This window comes from Chiloscyllium punctatum, chromosome X, assembly GCF_047496795.1.
Source record: "Chiloscyllium punctatum isolate Juve2018m chromosome X, sChiPun1.3, whole genome shotgun sequence".
Taxonomy (NCBI): Eukaryota; Metazoa; Chordata; class Chondrichthyes; order Orectolobiformes; family Hemiscylliidae; genus Chiloscyllium; species Chiloscyllium punctatum.
In genome coordinates, this window is record NC_092791.1 from 13,017,876 (window position 1) to 13,043,522 (window position 25,647).

The 25,647-nt window shown below is 44.2% G+C and overlaps 1 protein-coding gene across 1 annotated transcript in view; it reads right to left on the bottom strand.

Annotated features, from left to right (window-relative positions):
* Nucleotides 1–22,981: 22,981 nt before the first annotated feature.
* Nucleotides 22,982–25,647, bottom strand: part of LOC140471217 (nck-associated protein 1-like) — a 179,230-nt gene continuing 176,564 nt past the window's right edge. The window contains exons 25-26 of the mRNA XM_072567142.1: nucleotides 24,976–25,065; nucleotides 22,982–23,194 (exon numbers count right to left, since the gene is read on the bottom strand). Of these exons, the coding sequence (XP_072423243.1) occupies nucleotides 23,078–23,194; nucleotides 24,976–25,065 (207 nt within the window). The 3' untranslated portion in view covers nucleotides 22,982–23,077. The remainder of the gene's footprint in view (nucleotides 23,195–24,975; nucleotides 25,066–25,647) is intronic.

Sequence of the window (25,647 nt, forward strand, 5' to 3'; positions counted from 1 at the left end):
CTCCCACGGGCAGCGCATTCCATGCCCCCACCACTCTCTGGGTGAAGAGCCCACCCCTGACATCTCCCCTATACCTTCCACCCTTCACCTTAAATTTATGTCCCCTTGTAACACTCTGTTGTACCCGGGGAAAAAGTTTCTGACTGTCTACTCTATCTATTCCTCTGATCATCTTATAAACCTCTATCAAGTCACCCCTCTGTGATTTCACTCTGTGGATTTCACTCTGTGGATTTCACTGTAGATTTCACTCTGCGGATTTCACTCTGTGGATTTCACTCTGCAGATTTCACTCTGTAGATTTCACTCTGTAGATTTCCCTCTGTAGATTTCACTCTGTAGATTTCCCTGTGTGGATTTCACTCTGTAGATTTCACTCTATGGATTTCACTCTGTAGATTTCACTCTGTAGATTTCCCTCTGTGGATTTCACTCTGTAGATTTCACTCTGTGGATTTCACTCTGTAGATTTCACTCTGTAGATTGCCCTCTGTGGATTTCTCTCTGTAGATTTCCCTCTGTAGATTTCCCTCTGTGGATTTCACTCTGTGGATTTCACTCTGTAGATTTCTCTCTGTGGATTTCACTCTGTAGATTTCACTCTGTGGATTTCACTCTGTAGATTTCACTCTGTAGATTTCACTCTGTGGATTTCACTCTGTAGATTTCACTCTGTAGATTTCCCTCTGTGGATTTCACTCTGTAGATTTCACTCTGTGGATTTCACTCTGTAGATTTCACTCTGTAGATTGCCCTCTGTGGATTTCTCTCTGTAAATTTCCCTCTGTAGATTTCCCTCTGTGGATTTCACTCTGTGGAGTTCACTCAGTGGATTTCACTCTGTGGATTTCACTCTGTGGATTTCACTCTGTAGATTTCACTCTGTGGATTTCACTCTGTGGATTTCACTCTGTAGAGTTCACTCAGTGGATTTCCCTCTGTGGATTTCACTCTGTAGATTTCCCTCTGTAGATTTCACTCTGTAGATTTCACTCTGTGGATTTCACTCTGTAGATTTCACTCTGTAGATTTCACTCTGTAGATTTCACTCTGTAGATTTCACTCTGTAGATTTCCCTCTGTGGATTTCCCTCTGTGGATTTCACTCTGTAGATTTCACTCTGTGGATTTCACTCTGGAGATTTCCCTCTGTGGATTTCACTCTGTAGATTTCACTCTGTAGAGTTCACTCTGTGGATTTCCCTCTGTGGATTTCTCTCAGTGGATTTCACTCTGTAGATTTCACTCTGTAGATTTCCCTCTGTGGATTTCACTCTGTGGATTTCACTCTGTAGATTTCACTCTGTGGATTTCCTTCTGTAGATTTCCCTCTGTAGATTTCCCTCTGTAGATTTCACTCTGTAGATTTCACTCTGTAGATTTCCCTCTGTGGATTTCCCTCTGTAGATTTCACTCTTTGGATTTCACTCTGTAGATTTCACTCTGTAGATTTCCCTCTGTGGATTTCACTCTGTGGATTTCACTCTGTGGATTTCACTCTGTAGATTTCCCTCTGTGGATTTCACTCTGTGGATTTCACTCTGTGGATTTCACTCTGTGGATTTCACTCTGTGGATTTCACTCTGTAGATTTCACTCTTTAGATTTCACTCTGTAGATTTCCCTCTGTGGATTTCACTCTGTAGATTTCACTCTGTAGATTTCACTCTGTAGATTTCCCTCTGTGGATTTCACTCTGTAGATTTCACTCTGTGGATTTCACTCTGTAGATTTCACTCTGTAGATTTCCCTCTGTGGATTTCACTCTGTAGATTTCCTTCTGTGGATTTCTTTCTGTGTATTTCACTCTGTGGATTTCACTCTGTAGATTTCACTCTGTGGATTTCACTCTGTGGAGTTCACTCTGTGGATTTCACTCTGTAGATTTCACTCTGTGGATTTCACTCTGTGGATTTCACTCTGTAGATTTCACTCTGTAGATTTTACTCTGTAGATTTCCCTCTGTGGATTTCCCTCTGTGGATTTCACTCTGTGGATTTCACTCTGTAGATTTCACTCTGTGGATTTCACTCTGTGGATTTCACTCTGTGGATTTCTCTCAGTGGATTTCACTCTGTAGATTTCACTCTGTAGATTTCACTCTGTGGATTTCACTCTGTGGATTTCACTCTGTAGAGTTCACTCTGTAGATTTCACTCTGTGGATTTCTCTCAGTGGATTTCACTCTGTAGATTTCACTCTGTGGATTTCTCTCAGTGGATTTCACTCTGTGGATTTCCCTCTGTAGATTTCCCTCTGTGGATTTCCCTCTATAGATTTCCCTCTGTGGATTTCACTCTGTAGATTTCCCTCTGTGGATTTCACTCTGTGGATTTCACTCCGTAGATTTCACTCGGTAGAGTTCACTCTGTGGGTTTCACACTGTAGATTTCACTCTGTAGAGTTCACTCTGTGGATTTCCCTCTGTGGATTTCCCTCTGTGGATTTCACTCTGTAGATTTCACTCTGTACATTTCCCTCTGTGGATTTCACTCTGTAGATTTCACTCTGTGGATTTCACTCTGTGGATTTCCCTCTGTAGATTTCCATCTGTGGATTTCACTCTGTAGATTTCACTCTGTGGATTTCACTCTGTGGATTTCACTCTGTGGATTTCCTTCTGTAGATTTCCCTCTGTAGATTTCCCTCTGTAGATTTCACTCTGTAGATTTCACTCTGTAGATTTCCCTCTGTGGATTTCACTCTGTAGATTTCACTCTTTGGATTTCACTCTGTAGATTTCACTCTGTAGATTTCCCTCTGTGGATTTCACTCTGTAGATTTCACTCTGTGGATTTCACTCTGTAGATTTCACTCTGTAGATTTCCCTCTGTGGATTTCACTCTGTGGATTTCACTCTGTGGATTTCACTCTGTAGATTTCACTCTGTGGATTTCCTTCTGTAGATTTCCCTCTGTAGATTTCCCTCTGTAGATTTCACTCTGTAGAGTTCACTCTGTAGATTTCCCTCTGTGGATTTCACTCTGTAGATTTCACTCTTTGGATTTCACTCTGTAGATTTCACTCTGTAGATTTCCCTCTGTGGATTTCACTCTGTAGATTTCACTCTGTAGATTTCACTCTGTGGATTTCACTCTGTAGATTTCACTCTGTGGATTTCACTCTGTGGATTTCACTCTGTGGATTTCACTCTGTAGAGTTCACTCAGTGGATTTCCCTCTGTGGATTTCACTCTGTAGATTTCACTCTGTAGATTTCCCTCTGTAGATTTCACTCTGTAGATTTCACTCTGTAGATTTCACTCTGTAGATTTCACTCTGTAGATTTCCCTCTGTGGATTTCCCTCTGTGGATTTCACTCTGTAGATTTCACTCTGTAGATGTCCCACTGTAGATTTCACTCTGTAGATTTCACTCTGTGGATTTCACTCTGTAGATCTCACTCTGTAGATTTCACTCTGTAGATTTCACTCTGTAGATTTCCCTCTGTGGATTTCACTCTGTCGATTTCACTCTGTGGATTTCACTCTGTAGATTTCCTTCTGTAGATTTCCCTCTGTGGATTTCCCTCTGTAGATTTCCCTCTGTAGATTTCCCTCTGTGGATTTCACTCTGTAGATTTCACTCTGTAGATTTCCCTCTGTAGATTTCCCTCTGTAGATTTCACTCTATGGGTTTCACTCTGTGGATTTCACTCTGTGGATTTCCCTCTGTGGATTTCCCTCTGTAGATTTCCCTTTGTGAATTTCACTGTGTGGATTTCCCTCTGTAGATTTCACTCTGTGGATTTCCTTCTGTGGATTTCTTTCTGTGTATTTCACGCTGTAGATTTCACTCTGTAGATTTCACTCTGTGGATTTCACGCTGTAGATTTCACTCTGTGGATTTCACTCTGTAGATTTCACGCTGTAGATTTCACTCGGTGGGTTTCACTCTGTGGATTTCACTCTGTGGATTTCACTCTGTAGATTTCCTTTTGTGGATTTCTTTCTGTATATTTCACTCTGTGGATTTCACTCTGTAGATTTCACTCTGTACATTTCACTCTGTAGATTTCCCTCTGTGTATTTCACTCTGTGGATTTCACTCTGTGGATTTCACTCTGTAGATTTCACTCTGTAGATTTCACTCTGTAGATTTCCCTCTGTGTATTTCACTCTGTGTATTTCACTCTGTGGATTTCACTCTGTCGATTTCACTCTGTAGATTTCACTCTGTAGATTTCACTCTGTGGATTTCCCTCTGTGTATTTCACTCTGTGGATTTCACTCTGTAGATTTCACTCTGTAGAGTTCACTCTGTGGATTTCCCTCCGTGGGTTTCCTTCTGTAGATTTCCCTCTGTAGATTTCCCTCTGTAGATTTCACTCTGTAGATTTCACTCTGTAGATTTCCCTCTGTGGATTTCACTCTGTAGATTTCACTCTTTGGATTTCACTCTGTAGATTTCACTCTGTAGATTTCCCTCTGTGGATTTCACTCTGTAGATTTCACTCTGTGGATTTCACTCTGTAGATTTCACTCTGTAGATTTCCCTCTGTGGATTTCACTCTGTGGATTTCACTCTGTGGATTTCACTCTGTAGATTTCACTCTGCGGATTTCACTCTGTGGATTTCACTCTGTAGATTTCACTCTGTAGATTTCACTCTGTAGATTTCCCTTTGTAGATTTCACTCTGTAGATTTCCCTGTGTGGATTTCACTCTGTAGATTTCACTCTGTGGATTTCACTCTGTAGATTTCACTCTGTAGATTTCCCTCTGTGGATTTCACTCTGTAGATTTCACTCTGTGGATTTCACTCTGTAGATTTCACTCTGTAGATTGCCCTCTGTGGATTTCTCTCTGTAGATTTCCCTCTGTAGATTTCCCTCTGTGGATTTCACTCTGTGGATTTCACTCTGTAGATTTCCCTCTGTGGATTTCACTCTGTAGATTTCACTCTGTGGATTTCACTCTGTAGATTTCACTCTGTAGATTTCCCTCTGTGGATTTCACTCTGTAGATTTCACTCTGTAGATTTCCCTCTGTGGATTTCACTCTGTAGATTTCACTCTGTGGATTTCACTCTGTAGATTTCACTCTGTAGATTGCCCTCTGTGGATTTCTCTCTGTAGATTTCCCTCTGTAGATTTCCCTCTGTGGATTTCACTCAGTGGAGTTCACTCAGTGGATTTCACTCTGTGGATTTCACTCTGTGGATTTCACTCTGTAGATTTCACTCTGTGGATTTCACTCTGTGGATTTCACTCTGTAGAGTTCACTCAGTGGATTTCCCTCTGTGGATTTCACTCTGTAGATTTCCCTCTGTAGATTTCACTCTGTAGATTTCACTCTGTGGATTTCACTCTGTAGATTTCACTCTGTAGATTTCCCTCTGTAGATTTCCCTCTGTGGATTTCACTCTGTAGATTTCCCTCTGTGGATTTCCCGCTGTGGATTTCACTCTGTAGATTTCACTCTGTGGATTTTACTCTGGAGATTTCCCTCTGTGGATTTCACTCTGTAGATTTCACTCTGTAGAGTTCACTCTGTGGATTTCCCTCTGTGGATTTCTCTCAGTGGATTTCACTCTGTAGATTTCACTCTGTAGATTTCACTCTGTGGATTTCACTCTGTGGATTTCACTCTGTAGAGTTCACTCTGTAGATTTCACTCTGTGGATTTCTCTCAGTGGATTTCACTCTGTAGATTTCACTCTGTGGATTTCTCTCTGTGGATTTCCCTCTGTAGATTTCCCTCTGTGGATTTCCCTCTGTAGATTTCCCTCTTCGGATTTCACTCTGTAGATTTCCCTCTGTGGATTTCACTCTGTGGATTTTACTCCGTAGATTTCACTCTGTAGAGTTCACTCTGTGGGTTTCACACTGTAGATTTCACTCTGTAGAGTTCACTCTGTGGATTTCCCTCTGTAGATTTCCCTCTGTGGATTTCCCTCTGTAGATTTCCCTCTGTGGATTTCACTCTGTAGATTTCCCTCTGTGGATTTCACTCTGTGGATTTCCCTCTGTAGATTTCCCTCTGTGGATTTCACTCTGTAGATTTCCCTCTGTAGATTTCCCTCTGTGGATTTCCCTCTGTAGATTTCCCTCTGTGGATTTCACTCTGTAGATTTCCCTCTGTGGATTTCACTCTGTGGATTTCACTCCGTAGATTTCACTCTGTAGAGTTCACTCTGTGGGTTTCACACTGTAGATTTCACTCTGTAGAGTTCACTCTGTGGATTTCCCTCTGTAGATTTCCCTCTGTGGATTTCACTCTGTAGATTTCACTCTGTAGATTTCCCTCTGTGGATTTCACTCTGTAGATTTCACTCTGTGGATTTCACTCTGTGGATTTCCCTCTGTAGATTTCCCTCTGTGGATTTCACTCTGTAGATTTCACTCTGTGGATTTCACTCTGTGGATTTCACTCTGTGGATTTCCTTCTGTAGATTTCCCTCTGTAGATTTCCCTCTGTAGATTTCACTCTGTAGATTTCACTCTGTAGATTTCCCTCTGTGGATTTCACTCTGTAGATTTCACTCTTTGGATTTCACTCTGTAGATTTCACTCTGTAGATTTCCCTCTGTGGATTTCACTCTGTAGATTTCACTCTGTGGATTTCACTCTGTAGATTTCACTCTGTAGATTTCCCTCTGTGGATTTCACTCTGTAGATTTCACTCTGTGGATTTCACTCTGTGGATTTCACTCTGTAGATTTCACTCTGTAGATTTCACTCTGTAGATTTCCCTCTGTGGATTTCACTCTGTAGATTTCACTCTGTAGATTTCACTCTGTAGATTTCCCTCTGTGGATTTCACTCTGTAGATTTCACTCTGCGGATTTCACTCTGTGGATTTCACTCTGTAGATTTCACTCTGTAGATTTCCCTCTGTGGATTTCACTCTGTTGATTTCACTCTGTGGATTTCACTCTGTAGATTTCACTCTGTAGATTTCACTCTGTGGAGTTCACTCAGTGGATTTCACTCTGTGGATTTCACTCTGTAGATTTCACTCTGTGGATTTCACTCTGTGGATTTCACTCTGTGGATTTCACTCTGTAGATTTCACTCTGTGGATTTCACTCTGTAGATTTCACTCTGTAGATTTCCCTCTGTGGATTTCACTCTGTGGATTTCACTCTGTGGATTTCACTCTGTAGATTTCACTCTGTGGATTTCACTCTGTGGATTTCACTCTGTGGATTTCACTCTGTAGAGTTCACTCAGTGGATTTCCCTCTGTGGATTTCACTCTGTAGATTTCACTCTGTAGATTTCACTCTGTAGATTTCACTCTGTGGATTTCACTCTGTAGATTTCACTCTGTAGATTTCACTCTGTAGATTTCACTCTGTAGATTTCCCTCTGTGGATTTCACTCTGTAGATTTCACTCTGTAGATTTCCCTCTGTGGATTTCCCTCTGTGGATTTCACTCTGTAGATTTCACTCTGTAGATGTCCCACTGTAGATTTCACTCTGTAGATTTCTCTCAGTGGATTTCCCTCTGTGGATTTCACTCTGTAGATTTCCCTCTGTGGATTTCACTCTGTGGATTTCACTCTGTGGATTTCACTCTGTAGATTTCACTCTGTAGATTTCCCTCTGTAGATTTCACTCTGTGGATTTCACTCTGTGGATTTCCCTCTGTGTATTTCCCTCTGTAGATTTCCCTTTGTGGATTTCACTGTGTGGATTTCCCTCTGTAGATTTCACTCTGTGGATTTCCTTCTGTGGATTTCTTTCTGTGTATTTCACGCTGTAGATTTCACTCTGTAGATTTCACTCTGTGGATTTCACGCTGTAGATTTCACTCTGTGGATTTCACTCTGTAGATTTCACGCTGTAGATTTCACTCTGTGGGTTTCAATCTGTGGAGTTCACTCTGTGGATTTCACTCTGTAGATTTCCTTCTGTGGATTTCTTTCTGTGTATTTCACTCTGTGGATTTCACTCTGTAGATTTCACTCTGTAGATTTCACTCTGTAGATTTCACTCTGTGGATTTCACTCTGTAGATTTCACTCTGTGGATTTTACTCTGTGGATTTCACTCTGTGGATTTCACTCTGTGGATTTCACTCTGTAGATTTCACTCTGTAGATTTCCCTCTGTGGATTTCACTCTGTGGATTTCACTCTGTGGATTTCACTCTGTAGATTTCACTCTGTGGATTTCACTCTGTGGATTTCACTCTGTAGATTTCACTCTGTTGATTTCACTCTGTGGATTTCCCTCTGTGGATTTCTCTCAGTGAATTTCACTCTGTAGATTTCACTCTGTAGATTTCACTCTGTGGATTTCACTCTGTGGATTTCACTCTGTAGAGTTCACTCTGTAGATTTCACTCTGTAGATTTCTCTCAGTGGATTTCACTCTGTAGATTTCACTCTGTGGATTTCTCTAAGTGGATTTCACTCTGTGGATTTCCCTCTGTAGATTTCCCTCTGTGGATTTCCCTCTATAGATTTCCCTCTGTGGATTTCACTCTGTAGATTTCCCTCTGTGGATTTCACTCTGTGGATTTCACTCCGTAGATTTCACTCTGTATAGTTCACTCTGTGGGTTTCACACTGTAGATTTCACTCTGTAGAGTTCACTCTGTGGATTTCCCTCTGTAGATTTCCCTCTGTGGATTTCACTCTGTAGATTTCACTCTGTAGATTTCCCTCTGTGGATTTCACTCTGTAGATTTCACTCTGTGGATTTCACTCTGTGGATTTCCCTCTGTAGATTTCCATCTGTGGATTTCACTCTGTAGATTTCACTCTGTAGATTTCACTCTGTGGATTTCACTCTGTGGATTTCCTTCTGTAGATTTCCCTCTGTAGATTTCCCTCTGTAGATTTCACTCTGTAGATTTCACTCTGTAGATTTCCCTCTGTGGATTTCACTCTGTAGATTTCACTCTTTGGATTTCACTCTGTAGATTTCACTCTGTAGATTTCCCTCTGTGGATTTCACTCTGTAGATTTCAGTCTGTGGATTTCACTCTGTAGACTTCACTCTGTAGATTACCCTCTGTGGATTTCACTCTGTGGATTTCACTCTGTGGATTTCACTCTGTAGATTTCACTCTGTGGATTTCCTTCTGTAGATTTCCCTCTGTAGATTTCCCTCTGTAGATTTCACTCTGTAGATTTCCCTCTGTAGATTTCACTCTGTGGATTTCCTTCTGTAGATTTCCCTCTGTAGATTTCACTCTGTAGATTTCCCTCTGTGGATTTCACTCTGTAGATTTCACTCTTTGGATTTCACTCTGTAGATTTCACTCTGTAGATTTCACTCTGTGGATATCACTCTGTAGATTTCACTCTGTGGATTTCACTCTGTAGATTTCACTCTGTAGATTTCCCTCTGTGGATTTCACTCTGTGGATTTCACTCTGTGGATTTCACTCTGTAGATTTCACTCTGTGGATTTCACTCTGTAGATTTCACTCTGTAGATTGCCCTCTGTGGATTTCTCTCTGTAGATTTCCCTCTGTATTTTTCCCTCTGTGGATTTCACTCTGTAGATTTCCCTCTGTGGATTTCACTCTGTGGATTTCACTCTCATAGATTTCACTCTGTGGATTTCACTCTGTGGAGTTCACTCAGTGGATTTCACTCTGTGGATTTCACTCTTTGGATTTCACTCTGTAGATTTCACTCTGTGGATTTCACTCTGTGGATTTCACTCTGTGGATTTCACTCTGTAGAGTTCACTCAGTGGATTTCCCTCTGTGGATTTCACTCTGTAGATTTCACTCTGTAGATTTCCCTCAGTAGATTTCACTCTGTAGATTTCACTCTGTGGATTTCACTCTGTAGATTTCACACTGTAGATTTCACTCTGTAGATTTCACTCTGTAGATTTCCCTCTGTAGATTTCCCTCTGTGGATTTCACTCTGTAGATTTCACTCTGTAGATTTCCATCTGTGGATTTCCCTCTGTGTATTTCACTCTGTGGATTTCACTCTGTAGATTTCCCTCTGTGGATTTCACTCTGTGGATTTCACTCTGTAGATTTCACTCTGTAGATTTCCTTCTGTAGATTTCCCTCTATGGATTTCCCTCTGTAGATTTCCCTCTGTGGATTTCACTCTGTAGATTTCACTCTGTAGATTTCCCTCTGTAGATTTCCCTCTGTAGATTTCCCTCTGTAGATTTCACTCTGTGGGTTTCACTCTGTGGATTTCACTCTGTGGATTTCCCTCTGTGGATTTCCCTCTGTAGATTTCCCTTTGTGGATTTCACTGTGTGGATTTCCCTCTGTAGATTTCACTCTGTGGATTTCCTTCTGTGGATTTCTTTCTGTGTATTTCACGCTGTAGATTTCACTCTGTAGATTTCACTCTGTGGATTTCACGCTGTAGATTTCACTCTGTGGATTTCACTCTGTAGATTTCACGCTGTAGATTTCACTCTGTGGGTTTCACTCTGTGGATTTCACTCTGTGGATTTCACTCTGTAGATTTCCTTCTGTGGATTTCTTTCTGTGTATTTCACTCTGTGGATTTCACTCTGTAGATTTCACTCTGTAGATTTCACTCTGTAGATTTCCCTCTGTGGATTTCACTCTGTAGATTTCCCTCTGTGTATTTCACTCTGTGGATTTCACTCTGTGGATTTCACTCTGTGGATTTCACTCAGTAGATTTCACTCTGTGGATTTCACTCTGTAGATTTCACTCTGTAGATTTCACTCTGTGGATTTCACTCTGTCGATTTCACTCTGTAGATTTCACTCTGTAGATTTCACTCTGTAGATTTCCCTCTGTGTATTTCACTCTGTGGATTTCACTCTGTAGATTTCACACTGAAGATTTCCCTCTGTGTATTTCACTCTGTGTATTTCACTCTGTGGATTTCACTCTGTCGATTTCACTCTGTAGATTTCACTCTGTAGATTTCACTCTGTAGATTTCCCTCTGTGTATTTCACTCTGTGGATTTCACTCTGTGGATTTCACTCTGTAGAGTTCACTCTGTGGATTTCCCTCTGTGGATTTCCTTCTGTAGATTTCCCTCTGTAGATTTCCCTCTGTAGATTTCACTCTGTAGATTTCACTCTGTAGATTTCCCTCTGTGGATTTCACTCTGTAGATTTCACTCTTTGGATTTCACTCTATAGATTTCACTCTGTAGATTTCCCTCTGTGGATTTCACTCTGTAGATTTCACTCTGTGGATTTCACTCTGTAGATTTCACTCTGTAGATTTCCCTCTGTGGATTTCACTCTGTGGATTTCACTCTGTGGATTTCACTCTGTAGATTTCACTCTGCGGATTTCACTCTGTGGATTTCACTCTGTAGATTTCACTCTGTAGATTTCACTCTGTAGATTTCCCTCTGTGGATTTCACTCTGTAGATTTCCCTGTGTGGATTTCACTCTGTAGATTTCACTCTGTGGATTTCACTCTGTAGATTTCACTCTGTAGATTTCCCTCTGTGGATTTCACTCTGTAGATTTCACTCTGTGGATTTCACTCTGTAGATTTCACTCTGTAGATTGCCCTCTGTGGATTTCTCTTTGTAGATTTCCCTCTGTAGATTTCCCTCTGTGGATTTCACTCTGTGGATTTCACTCTGTAGATTTCCCTCTGTGGATTTCACTCTGTAGATTTCACTCTGTGGATTTCACTCTGTAGATTTCACTCTGTAGATTTCCCTCTGTGGATTTCACTCTGTAGATTTCACTCTGTGGATTTCACTCTGTAGATTTCACTCTGTAGATTTCCCTCTGTGGATTTCACTCTGTAGATTTCCCTCTGTAGATTTCCCTCTGTGGATTTCACTCTGTGGAGTTCACTCAGTGGATTTCACTCTGTGGATTTCACTCTGTGGATTTCACTCTGTAGATTTCACTCTGTGGATTTCACTCTGTGGATTTCACTCTGTGGATTTCACTCTGTAGAGTTCACTCAGTGGATTTCCCTCTGTGGATTTCACTCTGTAGATTTCCCTCTGTGGATTTCACTCTGTAGATTTCACTCTGTGGATTTCACTCTGTAGATTTCACTCTGTAGATTTCACTCTGTAGATTTCCCTCTGTAGATTTCCCTCTGTGGATTTCACTCTGTAGATTTCACTCTGTGGATTTCCCTCTGTGGATTTCACTCTGTAGATTTCACTCTGTGGATTTCACTCTGTAGATTTCCCTCTGTGGATTTCACTCTGTAGATTTCACTCTGTAGAGTTCACTCTGTGGATTTCCCTCTGTGGATTTCTCTCAGTGGATTTCACTCTGTAGAATTCACTCTGTAGATTTCACTCTGTGGATTTCACTCTGTGGATTTCACTCTGTAGAGTTCACTCTGTAGATTTCACTCTGTGGATTTCTCTCAGTGGATTTCACTCTGTAGATTTCACTCTGTGGATTTCTCTCTGTGGATTTCCCTCTGCAGATTTCCCTCTGTGGATTTCCCTCTGTAGATTTCCCTCTGTGGATTTCACTCTGTAGATTTCCCTCTGTGGATTTCACTCTGTGGATTTTACTCCGTAGATTTCACTCTGTAGAGTTCACTCTGTGGGTTTCACACTGTAGATTTCACTCTGTAGAGTTCACTATGTGGATTTCCCTCTTTAGATTTCCCTCTGTGGATTTCCCTCTGTAGATTTCCCTCTGTGGATTTCTATCTGTGGATTTCCCTCTGTAGATTTCCCTCTGTGGATTTCCCTCTGTAGATTTCCCTCTGTGGATTTCCCTCTGTAGATTTCCCTCTGTAGATTTCCCTCTGTGGATTTCCCTCTGTAGATTTCCCTCTGTGGATTTCACTCTGTAGATTTCCCTCTGTGGATTTCACTCTGTGGATTTCACTCCGTAGATTTCACTCTGTAGAGTTCACTCTGTGGGTTTCACACTGTAGATTTCACTCTGTAGAGTTCACTCTGTGGATTTCCCTCTGTAGATTTCCCTCTGTGGATTTCACTCTGTGGATTTCACTCTGTAGATTTCCCTCTGTGGATTTCACTCTGTAGATTTCACTCTGTGGATTTCACTCTGTGGATTTCCCTCTGTAGATTTCCCTCTGTGGATTTCACTCTGTAGATTTCACTCTGTGGATTTCACTCTGTGGATTTCACTCTGTGGATTTCCTTCTGTAGATTTCCCTCTGTAGATTTCCCTCTGTAGATTTCACTCTGTAGATTTCACTCTGTAGATTTCCCTCTGTGGATTTCACTCTGTAGATTTCACTCTTTGGATTTCACTCTGTAGATTTCACTCTGTAGATTTCCCTCTGTGGATTTCACTCTGTAGATTTCACTCTGTGGATTTCACTCTGTAGATTTCACTCTGTAGATTCCCCTCTTTGGATTTCACTCTGTGGATTTCACTCTGTGGATTTCCTTCTGTAGATTTCCCTCTGTAGATTTCCCTCTGTAGATTTCACTCTGTAGATTTCACTCTGTAGATTTCCCTCTGTGGATTTCACTCTGTAGATTTCACTCTTTGGATTTCACTCTGTAGATTTCACTCTGTAGATTTCCCTCTGTGGATTTCACTCTGTAGATTTCACTCTGTGGATTTCACTCTGTAGATTTCACTCTGTAGATTCCCCTCTGTGGATTTCACTCTGTAGATTTCCCTCTGTGGATTTCACTCTGTAGATTTCCCTCTGTAGATTTCCCTCTGTGGATTTCCCTCTGTAGATTTCCCTCTGTGGATTTCACTCTGTAGATTTCCCTCTGTGGATTTCACTCTGTGGATTTCACTCCGTAGATTTCACTCTGTAGATTTCACTCTGTGGGTTTCACACTGTAGATTTCACTCTGTAGAGTTCACTCTGTGGATTTCCCTCTGTAGATTTCCCTCTGTGGATTTCACTCTGTAGATCTCACTCTGTAGATTTCCCTCTGTGGATTTCACTCTGTAGATTTCACTCTGTGGATTTCACTCTGTGGATTTCCCTCTGTAGATTTCCCTCTGTGGATTTCACTCTGTAGATTTCACTCTGTGGATTTCACTCTGTGGATTTCACTCTGTGGATTTCCTTCTGTAGATTTCCCTCTGTAGATTTCCCTCTGTAGATTTCACTCTGTAGATTTCACTCTGTAGATTTCCCTCTGTGGATTTCACTCTGTAGATTTCACTCTTTGGATTTCACTCTGTAGATTTCACTCTGTAGATTTCCCTCTGTGGATTTCACTCTGTAGATTTCACTCTGTGGATTTCACTCTGTAGATTTCACTCTGTAGATTCCCCTCTGTGGATTTCACTCTGTGGATTTCACTCTGTGGATTTCACTCTGTAGATTTCACTCTGTGGATTTCACTCTGTGGATTTCACTCTGTAGATTTCACTCTGTAGATTTCACTCTGTAGATTTCCCTCTGTGGATTTCACTCTGTAGATTTCACTCTGTAGATTTCACTCTGTAGATTTCCCTCTGTGGATTTCACTCTGTAGATTTCACTCTGTGGATTTCACTCTGTAGATTTCACTCTGTAGATTTCCCTCTGTGGATTTCACTCTGTAGATTTCACTCTGTGGATTTCACTCTTTAGATTTCACTCTGTAGATTGACCTCTGTGGATTTCTCTCTGTAGATCTCCCTCTGTAGATTTCCCTCTGTGGATTTCACTCTGTAGATTTCCCTCTGTGGATTTCACTCTGTGGATTTCACTCTGTAGATTTCACTCTGTGGATTTCACTCTGTGTAGTTCACACTGTAGATTTCACTCTGTGGATTTCACTCTGTAGATTTCACTCTGTGGATTTCTCTCAGTGGATTTCACTCTGTGGATTTCCCTCTGTAGATTTCCCTCTGTGGATTTCCCTTTGTAGATTTCCCTCTGTGGATTTCACTCTGTAGATTTCCCTCTGTAGATTTCACTCTGTGGATTTCACTCTGTGGATTTCACTCTGTGGATTTCCTTCTGTAGATTTCCCTCTGTAGATTTCCCTGTGTAGATTTCACTCTGTAGATTTCACTCTGTAGATTTCCCTCTGTGGATTTCACTCTGTAGATTTCACTCTGTAGATTTCACTCTGTAGATTTCACTCTGTAGATTTCCCTGTGTAGATTTCCCTCTGTGGATTTCCCTCTGTAGATTTCCCTCTGTAGATTTCCCTCTGTGGATTTCACTCTGTAGATTTCACTCTGTAGATTTCCCTCTGTAGATTTCCCTCTGTAGATTTCACTCTGTGGGTTTCACTCTGTGGATTTCACTCTGTGGATTTCCCTCTGTGGATTTCCCTCTGTAGATTTCCCTTTGTGGATTTCACTGTGTGGATTTCCCTCTGTAGATTTCACTCTGTGGATTTCCTTCTGTGGATTTCACGCTGTAGATTTCACTCTGTAGATTTCACTCTGTGGATTTCACGCTGTAGATTTCACTCTGTGGATTTCACTCTGTAGATTTCACGCTGTAGATTTCACTCTGTGGGTTTCACTCTGTGGATTTCACTCTGTGGATTTCACTCTGTAGATTTCCTTCTGTGGATTTCTTTCTGTGTAATTCACTCTGTGGATTTCACTCTGTAGATTTCACTCTGTAGATTTCACTCTGTAGATTTCACTCTGTAGATTTCCCTCTGTGTATTTCACTCTGTGGATTTCACTCTGTGGATTTCACTCTGTAGATTTCACTCTGTAGATTTCACTCTGTAGATTTCCCTCTGTAGATTTCACTCTGTAGATTTCCCTCTGTGTATTTCACTCTGTGTATTTCACTCTGTGGATTTCACTCTGTAGATTTCACTCTGTAGATTTCACTCTGTAGATTTCACTCTGTGTATTTCACTCTGTGGATTTCACTCTGTAGATTTCACTCTGTGGATTTCCCTCTGTAGATTTCCCTCTGTGTATTTCACTCTGTGGATTTCACTCTGTAGATGTTTTTTTCTCAGTTTTCCTGGGTCATGTTTTCTTCGGTCTTCTGCACAATTTCCTTTTGGACAGGGACCTTTCAGAGAGCTGTTTGGCTAGCGGCCTGTAATTGTTGGCAGTTCTCCCTCCAACTGTTCAAAATGTCTGGTTTTATACCCCAAAACATTGAATCATTTCATTGGTTTGATGTCATCAAAACACTACATTGAAATTCAATTGGAGTTTGGTATCTTGGAGCATAATTTAAACTGATTGGCCAAATTCGAATTCATTGTGTCCCATGGAAACGCAGCTGCACTATTGGTTTCACAGTCAGATGTTATATTTTAAATTCTTTCAGCACACTCAGTGCCTCTCTAGATGCGTGCCAGCTTCCAGTCTCGCTTAAAGGTACAGTACACACCTATAACCTTCATAACACCACAGACATATCAATTAGGGGCAGGAGTAGGCTATTCATTCCCTTCATGGAGCAGGTGAAGGCACGGTGACTCAGTGGCTAGCACTGCTGCCTCACAGTACCAGGGACCCAGGTTCGATTCCACCCTCGGATGACTGTCTGTGTGGAGTTTGCACATGCTCCCCGTGTCTGGGTGGGTTTCTTTCCACAGTCCAAAGATGTGCTGGATAGGGTGGATTAGCCATTGGAAATGTTGGAGAAGGTGAGACTGGGTGAGGGTTCTCCTCCTGGGAGGCTTGGCATAGACCGAAGGGCCTGCTTCCACAGTGTAGGCGTGGTCCAAGAAGGGCTTTCAGACCAATCCCAGCAATGGCGGACCAGCTGACTTAACTTTGGTGGGAGGGAAACTTTGAGAAACAATTATTTGGGATAGAATGACTAATGAGTTTTGAGCAGGTTGGTAGCTCAGGTTGAGGTTTTGGATGTAGGTTTGCTCACTGAGCTGGAAGGCTCATTTTCAGACGTTTCGTTACCTTACTAGGTAACATCTTCAGTGGCCCTCAGGCGAAGCACTGGACATGATTCCTGCTTTCTATTTGTATGTTTGGATTTCTTTGGGTCAGTGACATCATCACCACAGGAAGTAACATCACCACAGGAAATGACGTCACCGGCCCGAAGAAACCCAAACATATAAATAAAAAGCAGGAATTTTCAGCCTTGCTTCACCTGAGGCCCACTGAAGATGTTACCTGGTAAGGTAACGAAACATCTGGAAATGAACCTTTCTGCTCAGCGAGCAAACCTACATCCAGAATGACTAATCACATGGAATAAGGTGGCCTGATTAGGAAAACTCAGCATGGATCTCGAACAGGGAACAGTCATGCTTTATTACCTTGCTACAGCTTTTATGTAGAGGGAACAGTTAAGGTTGAAGAGGGTCATGTTGTTGATGTGGGATGCATAGATTTCAGAAGGCAGTGCCACACACCAGACTTGAGAAGTTATTGGGACAGTAACAACATGCATACAAAATTGGCTGAGGGACAGGAAACACAATAATGGTCAATGTATCTTATTCGGGACAGAGCAAGGTTTGTAGTGAAGTTCACCAGGGGTCAGGATCAGCACCTCGGCCTTTTCTGATCTTCATTCATGAACTAGATCATGGAGTGCAGAGGATTATTCCGACAGTGTGCAGATGACATGAAGCGTGTAGGATTTGTGAACGGTGAGGAGACCTGCCTGGAACTGCAAAAGGACATTGAGAGGGTTGGAGTGGCCGATTGGATTCAGTTGTGGTTCAATGCAGAGAGGTGCTCTACTTTGGTTGGAAGACAATGTAAAACAGTGGGATGACAATTCTGCACAGGGTGCAGGAGGGAGCTGGGGGGGGGGGGGGGGGGGCGGATGGTATCTGTGCATAGATCATTGAAGGTGACAGGACAGGAGGAAGACAGCAGTCCGTAAAACACAGAGTGCCCTCAGCTTCGTGAACAGAGTACAAGAGCAGGGAGGTGATGTTGAATTTGTACAAGACAGTCGTTAGATCTCAGTTGGAGGATTGTGTCCAGTTGTGGGCACCACATTATAGGGACGACGTGGTTGCATTGGGGAGAGACAGAGCAGAGGGGATCTACAAGAATGGTCGAGGAGAAAGTGAGGACTGCAGATGCTGGAGATCAGAGCTGAAAATGTGTTGCTGGAAAAGCGCAGCAGGTCAGGCAGCATCCAAGGGGCAGGAGAATCGACGTTTCGGGCATCAGCCCTTCTTCAGGAATGCAGGAGAATCGACGTTTCGGGCATCAGCCCTTCCTGAAGAAGGGCTGATGCCCGAAACGTCGATTCTCCTGCTCCTGGGATGCTGCCCTGACCTGCTGCGCTTTTCCAGCAACACATTTTCAGCTCGACAAAAATGGTTCCAGGGATGAGAAGCCTCAGCAGTGAGGATAGATTGAAGAAATTAAGAAGGTCCTCCCTGGAGAGAGGAAGGCTGACAGGGAGATCTGATCGAGGTTTCAAAATCATGAGAAGGCTGGATAGAGTAGATCGGGAGAAATTGGTCTCACTTGTGACAGGAACAAGAATGAGAGGAGCGTAGATTTAAAGTGATGCGTGAATGAAGCAAGGGGGATGTGAGAAAAACCATTTTCACCCAGCGAGTAGTTCGAGTCTAGAATGCACTACCTGGAAACGTACTAGAGGCAGGTTCAATTGAGGCATTCAAGAGGGTCATTGGATGGTTATTTGGATAGAAAAGGGATACAGGGAAAAGGCAAGAGATTGGCACGAAGAGATAGGATCAGTGCAGGCACAATGGGCTGAATGGCCTGCTTCTGAGCTGTAATAATTCTGCGATTCTGAGGTGGAGTAGGCCATTCGATTCTCCCTGATTTCTCATCACCATGAGGAGCTCTCTGGGCATACCCTCTGCACCCTTGGGTGGCTGCCATTGGGTATTGGCTGCCGGTGTGGGTAGAACAGGTTTCAGTTCATGGGGCACCGGCACCAATACTGGGATAGAAGGGAGCTGTTCCGCTAGGATGGGCTTCACTTGAACTGTGCTGGGACAGTGTCTTAGTGCCCACGGAGAGGGTTTTAAACTAAATGGGAGGGGGGGGAAAGTTAGGTTTACAAGGCAAGAGGATTTGATTCTGGAACAGTTCCAGAGCACTGGAAAACTCACAATGGAACACCTTTCTTTATAAAAAAAGAGAAGGAGACAGAACAATAGGCTTAGTGCCTGTTATTGAGAAAATGTTCGAGTTTATCGCAAAGAATGTAATAGCAGAACATTGAGAAATACATAATATGATCGAGTAAGGTCAACAAAGCTTCAGGAAGGGGAAATCATGACACCTTTATTAAAATTATTTGAGGAGGGGGCAAGCAGAATAGATAAAAGGGATGCATTGGATGTAATAAATTTGGACGCGGCATGGTGGCTCAGTGGTTAGCACTGCTGCCTCCCAGTGCCAGGGTCTCGGGTTCGATCCCAGTCTCCGGGTGACCGTCTATGTGGAATTTGCACATCCTCCCCCTGGGTTTCCTCCCACAGTCCAAAGATGTGCAGGTTAGGGTGGATTGGCCACGCTCAATTGCCCATAGTGTTAGGTGCATTAGTTAGAGGGTCGGTGTGGACTGGTTGGGCCGAAGGGCCTGTTTCCATGCTGTAGGGAATCGAATCTGTAGATGTCACACATTAGAGGCTACTGACTAAGAGTCCATGGTGTTGGAGGCAGTATGGATAGAGGATTGGCTAACTAACAAAAAGACAATGAGTTAGGATAAGGGATAGGTTCAAGGTGCTGGAGCGTCTGCAGTCCTCATTCTCTCCTTTTCGATATGTTCAAGATGGCAACCTATTACTGGTGGAACGCCACAGGCATTAGTGCGAGGGCCACAATGTGTTACAATATCTTTGACAGGATGTGGACGTCACAGGATGTGCTCAGCCAGCATCTATTTCCCATCCCTAATTGCCAACCCCATTGGCTGTGGGTCTGGAGTCACATGAAGGCCAGACCAGGTAAGGATGACAGTTTCCTTCCCTCAAGGACAGGGGGGTTTTTCCCCTTGACAATCAACAATAGTTTCACTGGTCATCATTAAACTCCGAATTCCAGATTTTTATTGAAGTCAAATTCCACCGACCACCACAGAGGGATTCGATCCTGGGTCCCCAGAATGTTACGTGGGTATCTGGATTAACAGCCTAACAATAAAAACACATGGCCATCGCCTCTGCAACCCCACCCCCCCACCCCCACCCCCAGAACAGAAATTGTAAGGTAAGTAATGAGGATGACACACTGAGTCTGCAGAAGGATCTAGAGAGGTTAGGCCAGTGGGCAAAAAACTCAGCAGATGGAACAGAACGTGTAGATATTTGAGGTTATGCACGTTGGCAGGAAGAATAGAGGAGCTGAATATTATTTAAATGGAGAAAGACTGCAGAAAGCTACAGAGCAGAGGGATTTGGGAATCCTCATCCATGAATCACAAAAAGCTAGCATCCAAGTCCAGCGGGGAATAGGGAAGGCCAAGGGAATGTTGGTCTTTATTCCAAAGGGAATGGAGTATAAAAATCAGGAGGATTTGCTAAATCTATACAAGACACCGGTCGGACCACAGCGGGAATACTGTGAACAGGTTTGGGTCCCTTTATCTGAGGAAAGACAGACTGACATTGGAGGCAGCCCAGAGAAGGTCCACTCGGCTGATCCCGAGTATGGAGGGACTGTCCCATGAGGAGAGGTTGAGGAGGTTGGGCCTGGACTCATTGGGGTTTAGAAGAATGAGAGATGACCTTATTGAAACATCCAAGATTCCCTGGGGGACTTGACAGGGGGGGATGTGGAGAGGTTGTTTCCCCTTGTGGGAGAGAGTCTAGGACCAGAGGGTACAATCCCAGAATAAGGGGTCACCCATTGCAGACAGAGATGAGGAGGAATTTCTTCTCTCAGAGGGGAGTGAGTCTGTGGAATTCTTTCCCACCGAGGGCTCTCGGGGCTGGGTCAGTGAGTATATTCAAGGCTGGGACAGAGAGATGTTTAATCAGGAAGGGGAATGGAGGGGTGATGGGGAAAAGGCAGGAGAGTGGACGTGAGGATGATCAGATCAGTCGTGACCTCTTTGAATGGTGGAGCAGACTCAATGGGCTGAATGGCCTCATTCCACTCTTTATGGTCTTTTGGGTTGAGGATGATGCTTGGACTCATTCAATGCAGCAGCTTGTTGAAAGGTTCTTGAGCGATCACAGACTCAAAATCCTCGTCGCCTGGGGAGTTCTGCGGGTCCACATCGCGGTTCAATGCCAACAGTTACGGCAGCTGCACCCCCAGTGATGGTCTGTCAACCTTCACCCACATTCCAGCCCCCACTCTCCCAATATCTGGCCTGCCAGTGCCCAGGCACTGACTCACTCCAAAGGGGGTGTATTAGTTGGCTCCATGCCGCTTTCTTCCCTTGCCATCCTTGTCGGCCCTCACCTGCTGTCATGTGGCAGACCTGGGCTCGCCCTTGATTGGCGAGCACCACCTTGCCTCCAATGAGATTCTGATTTTGTTGGGAATGTTTCCTTCTCTTGGCACGTTTTAGTCTGAGAGCCTGGCGTGCCACCTGGTTGCAACGGTTGTGCCTCGGTTTGTGCTGCTACCAACTTGGTTCGCCCACTTTAACCTTGGTGGTCTCTCAACGCGGGCCCTACCAGCTCTGTTGGCCCACAGGAGAAGCTTGGTTGGAGTGACTACCTCAAGAACGATATTCAAAGCAAGAGTTTTTGAAAGTATGTATTTGGAACACTGGTTGCAAACTTGCATTTTGACACACAGTATGACTGTTTAATGTAATTTAAGTCACCTCACTCTCAATGCATTCAGAAATCGAGGTAATGGGGGTGGGGGGAAGGGAATGTCACTGAGTTCACCATTGTCGGTTCGAATCCCTCCTGGTTTTGGTGGAAGTTAAATCCAACTCATAAATCAGAACCGACGGCACTATGGCTTTAAGAGGTGTATTTAGTCCCTTTATTTTGAGGCGAGGTTTTAAGTTGGAGGTGTCGAGCTGTCGATTGAAGGCCCATAAACAGCTTCTGAGGCCTTTAGGATTTTTAAAAAAAAGTTGGAACAATAGAAGCAGCCTGACTGGGTGAGGTCAAGCTCCCACAGAATTGGGATTTTTTTTTAGTTTTAGTTTTCAGTTTCTGGGGTTGTGAAGCTGGTTTTAGAAGCTGCAGTACATCTCTCCCCGCTACACACTCTTTCTCTCTGTCTCTCTCTCTCTCTCACAGAGTTTTCGCTTGACGATTTTTTTTCCCCCTTCACTGGAGAATTGCCTGTGAGACAACCTCTTTCACTGAATCTGCCTTTGCCCAGGGTGTGTTTATGGCATGTTATTATATCGGAATGGTTACTGTTTAGTCATTAAATAATCTATTATTTTGTCAGGTTTTCCAATAGAGTTGTTATTCCAATTTCTTCTTTCTTTTGTTTGCATTTTAACTACAGTGAATGAATAAAGTGTGTTTAGCTTCAAACCTGGCAGTTTGACCAATGAAATTGCATCCAGAACACAATACCTCACATTTATCTTTAAAATAAGGCAAAACCGAGGGTGTAGACTACCCTCTGAATATATTTTGAGAGGGTTTGGTCTGGTGTATAACAAATGGCTCACGTTTGGGAGGGAGGTCTGTCGTCCTTACCCAGTCCGGGCCTACACGTGATTCCAGCCCCACAGCCAGCATGGCTGCCTCCCGAGATGGGCACACAGTTGCCTGGAGGACAGTACAGGACGGCTAACCAGTGCCAGCGATGCCCACGTGGCAATCCGAAAGAAGAAAGAAGTTAGCCCAGGCAAGGTGAGTTCAAAAGAAAGTGGCTTAAGCCCAGAAGTTGCTCCCCAAGGCATATACAACTTATGGGCCATCCCACAAAAGAGAAGGCTTTTCCTCAGTGAAGGAATGCAGAGCCGAAGATTTTGGTTTGCACCCTTTAATCCATGTCACAAGTCTTCAGAACAAACCTCCACATTTGCTTCTTCACGTTCTGAGTGCCCCCACTCCTTTGAACTATTCCTTCTTTCCCCCATAGGCCCCAGTTTCTGACTCCCCCATTCCCTCTGTCCTCCAGCCCCTCTTCTCTCCCTCATTAGCCCTCTGGCAATCCTTACTGCACATCTGAAAGCCCCTTTGTGCATCTCCCCCCACCACCGCGGTGCACACCACCCCCCCACCCCCCCCACCTCCATCCCCTCCAACACCCCTCCCCCCCACCCCCCCCCCGCCAAAACCCCATGTCCCCGCTGTGTGAAGCTGTCATTTTCCGTAGCTCCATCTCTCCCCCGCCCCACCCACTCCCCCCGTGATGTCCAGCTCCCATCGATCGATTCCGACACGCAGGGAGAGGGCTCCTGCTGGGATTTACGCCGTGGTCGTCATGATTGGCCTGTACACTTCTCGGAAGGCGTTTCTCAGCAAAACATACGGGAAGTAAGGCTCCAGCATATCCATTTCCAGAAAGGGAGACACTTCGATTAACTGAGAAAGAGAGAGAGAGAGAGAGAGAGAGACAACGGCAATTAATGAGTTCAAAAAAGAGAGCTCTTGCTGCACGCACACTGACGTTTGGGAATGAAGTGATCAAAGTGGCAGACAAATATCACTTTTATGTTCCTTCAGTGTCGCTGGGACAAAATCCTGGAATTCCCTCCCTCAGGGCATTGTGGGCCTACCTACAGCACGTGGACTGCAACGGTTCAAGATGGCAGCTCACCCCACACCTTCTCAAGGGGGGCAACTAGGGACGGGGCAATAAATACTGGTCCCAGCCAGGGATGGCCACATCGGACATGCGAAGAAAAGGAAACAATTCTGCCACATTGCGCACGATAGCCCACCTTATTCAGAGCCTTACAGGATTCAGCCTCCTGTCTGCTGGCAATAAGTAGCTGCCAAGTGCAGGAAACCAGGTGGCTTGGTGGTTAGTACCGCTGCCTCACAGCACCAGAGACCTGAGTTCGATTCCACCTTCAGGTGACTCGGTTTTCAGTTTGCATGTTCTCTTCACATCATGGAGTTTCCTTCGCCAATGTGAAGGTTAGGGAGGATTGGCCATGCTAAATTGTCCCATAGTGCCCAGGGATGTGCAGGTTAGGGTGGATTGGCCATGCTAAATTGTCCCATAGTGCCCAGGGATGTGCAGGTTAGTGTGGATTGGCCATGCTAAATTGTCCCATAGTGCCCAGGGATGTGCAGGTTAGGGTGGATTGGCCGTGCTAAATTGTCCCATAGTGCCCAGGGATGTGCAGGTTAGGGTGGATTGGCCATGCTAAATTACTCTGTAGTGTGTGGTCTTGGTGGATTGGCTGTGTTAAATTACTTTGGAGTGTGCAGGGCTGTGCTGACGAGGTGGATTGGCCATGGGAAGTCGTGTCATACTGAAGTACAGCACGGAAACAGCCCCTTCAGTCCAACCCGTCCATGCTGACCAGATATCCTAAATAAATCTAGTCCCATTTGCCAGCATATCCCTCCAAACCCTTCCTATTCATATACCCATCCAGATGCCTTTTACATGTTGCAATTGTACCAGCCTCCACCACACCCTCTGGCATCCCTGGGTTGGCACACACTTCCAAATGGTCTCTATCTCCACTGTTGAGATTCTAGGTCAGATCAACTCTCATGTTAAGGTTTTTGGCAATGTATGTGCCAAGGATTGAATTATGGTTTTAGAAATTTATCATGGCTAGATTAATTTGGGGGTTAATGGTTGTGCTATTATGAAGTTGCATTGTTTCCTTAACTATACACAGGATATGCTTTCTTCCCTTGCCCTTGTCTTTCCTTCATCTTTCTTGTGTTGCTGAGAATTGTTTTATACTTTCGACATGATCATTATATTCAATAAACGCATCATTTTAATATACGCCTGAGGATTAACTCCCAGGCCTGTTCCCAGCAGAACAAAGGGATCCTCCTCACGGTCTCTCAGCCTCTGCTATGTCTCAGGATGGGAACTCATTCTCTGTCAACCATGTTATATGCACGCAGTGGATTCATGTCACAAAGTCTGTTTCCTCTTTTCCCATGGGTTTATTGATCTTGTCACTTCGGTGGAATTTAAGGCGCGAGGGAGTGAATGGGAGCACGCGCCGCTCTTAAGTGCATTTTAAAATTGCCGGAGCCACTGAAAGTCGTTGAGTGCAGGGGTGAGGGTGGGAGAGGCAGAATTGCGGCGATGTTAGGGGCCTGAGCTGTGTTCAAGCTGCACAGCGCACTCTTGTGTGTCATGGCCTCAAACACTTGGCACAGCTTACCATATGAAGCAAGAGATAGATCGATTCCCGGTTCTTCACGAGTAGTTTATCTGTCTCTTGACCAAGCTGGAGGAGACTCATTGAGGCGAACTAAACAGGGAGCAGAAAGCGACAGTGAGACCAACTGCCTTCTCGTCACCCCGGACACTGGGGGACGGGAGCACTGCTGGGCAAGGCCAACATTTTGTTCAAACTCCAGAAACATCACCGTCCTCCTCCAATCGATCGGCAGGAGGAGGCCATTCGATCCATCCATGGGCTGGCTCGCTGCACGAACAACTCACCTAGCTCTCCATCCCTTTCACTGTGGTGTTATTTCTCTTTGGATGACAATCCGATATGCCCCCCCACCCCCCCAAACCCCCCACCCTTCGCAGGAACATTGGAGACTGCCTCCCCCATTCTCACATCCTGACCAGCCACGCTGGAGACAGGTGCTTCCTCACCATGCCCCTCTGCTTCTTTCACCCATCACTTTGCCCACTTTCCGTTTCTGCCACCTCCAGTGAGAGGCCACTGTCAGACACCTATTCCCCTCCCCTCCCTTGTCGCCTTCCGCAGGGACCACTCCCTCCAAGACATCCTGGTCCTCCTTCACTCCCAACACCTCCCGCCTTCGTCGCGCCTGCCCCCTGCAAACGCAGAAGGTGTAACACCTTCCCATTTCCCTCC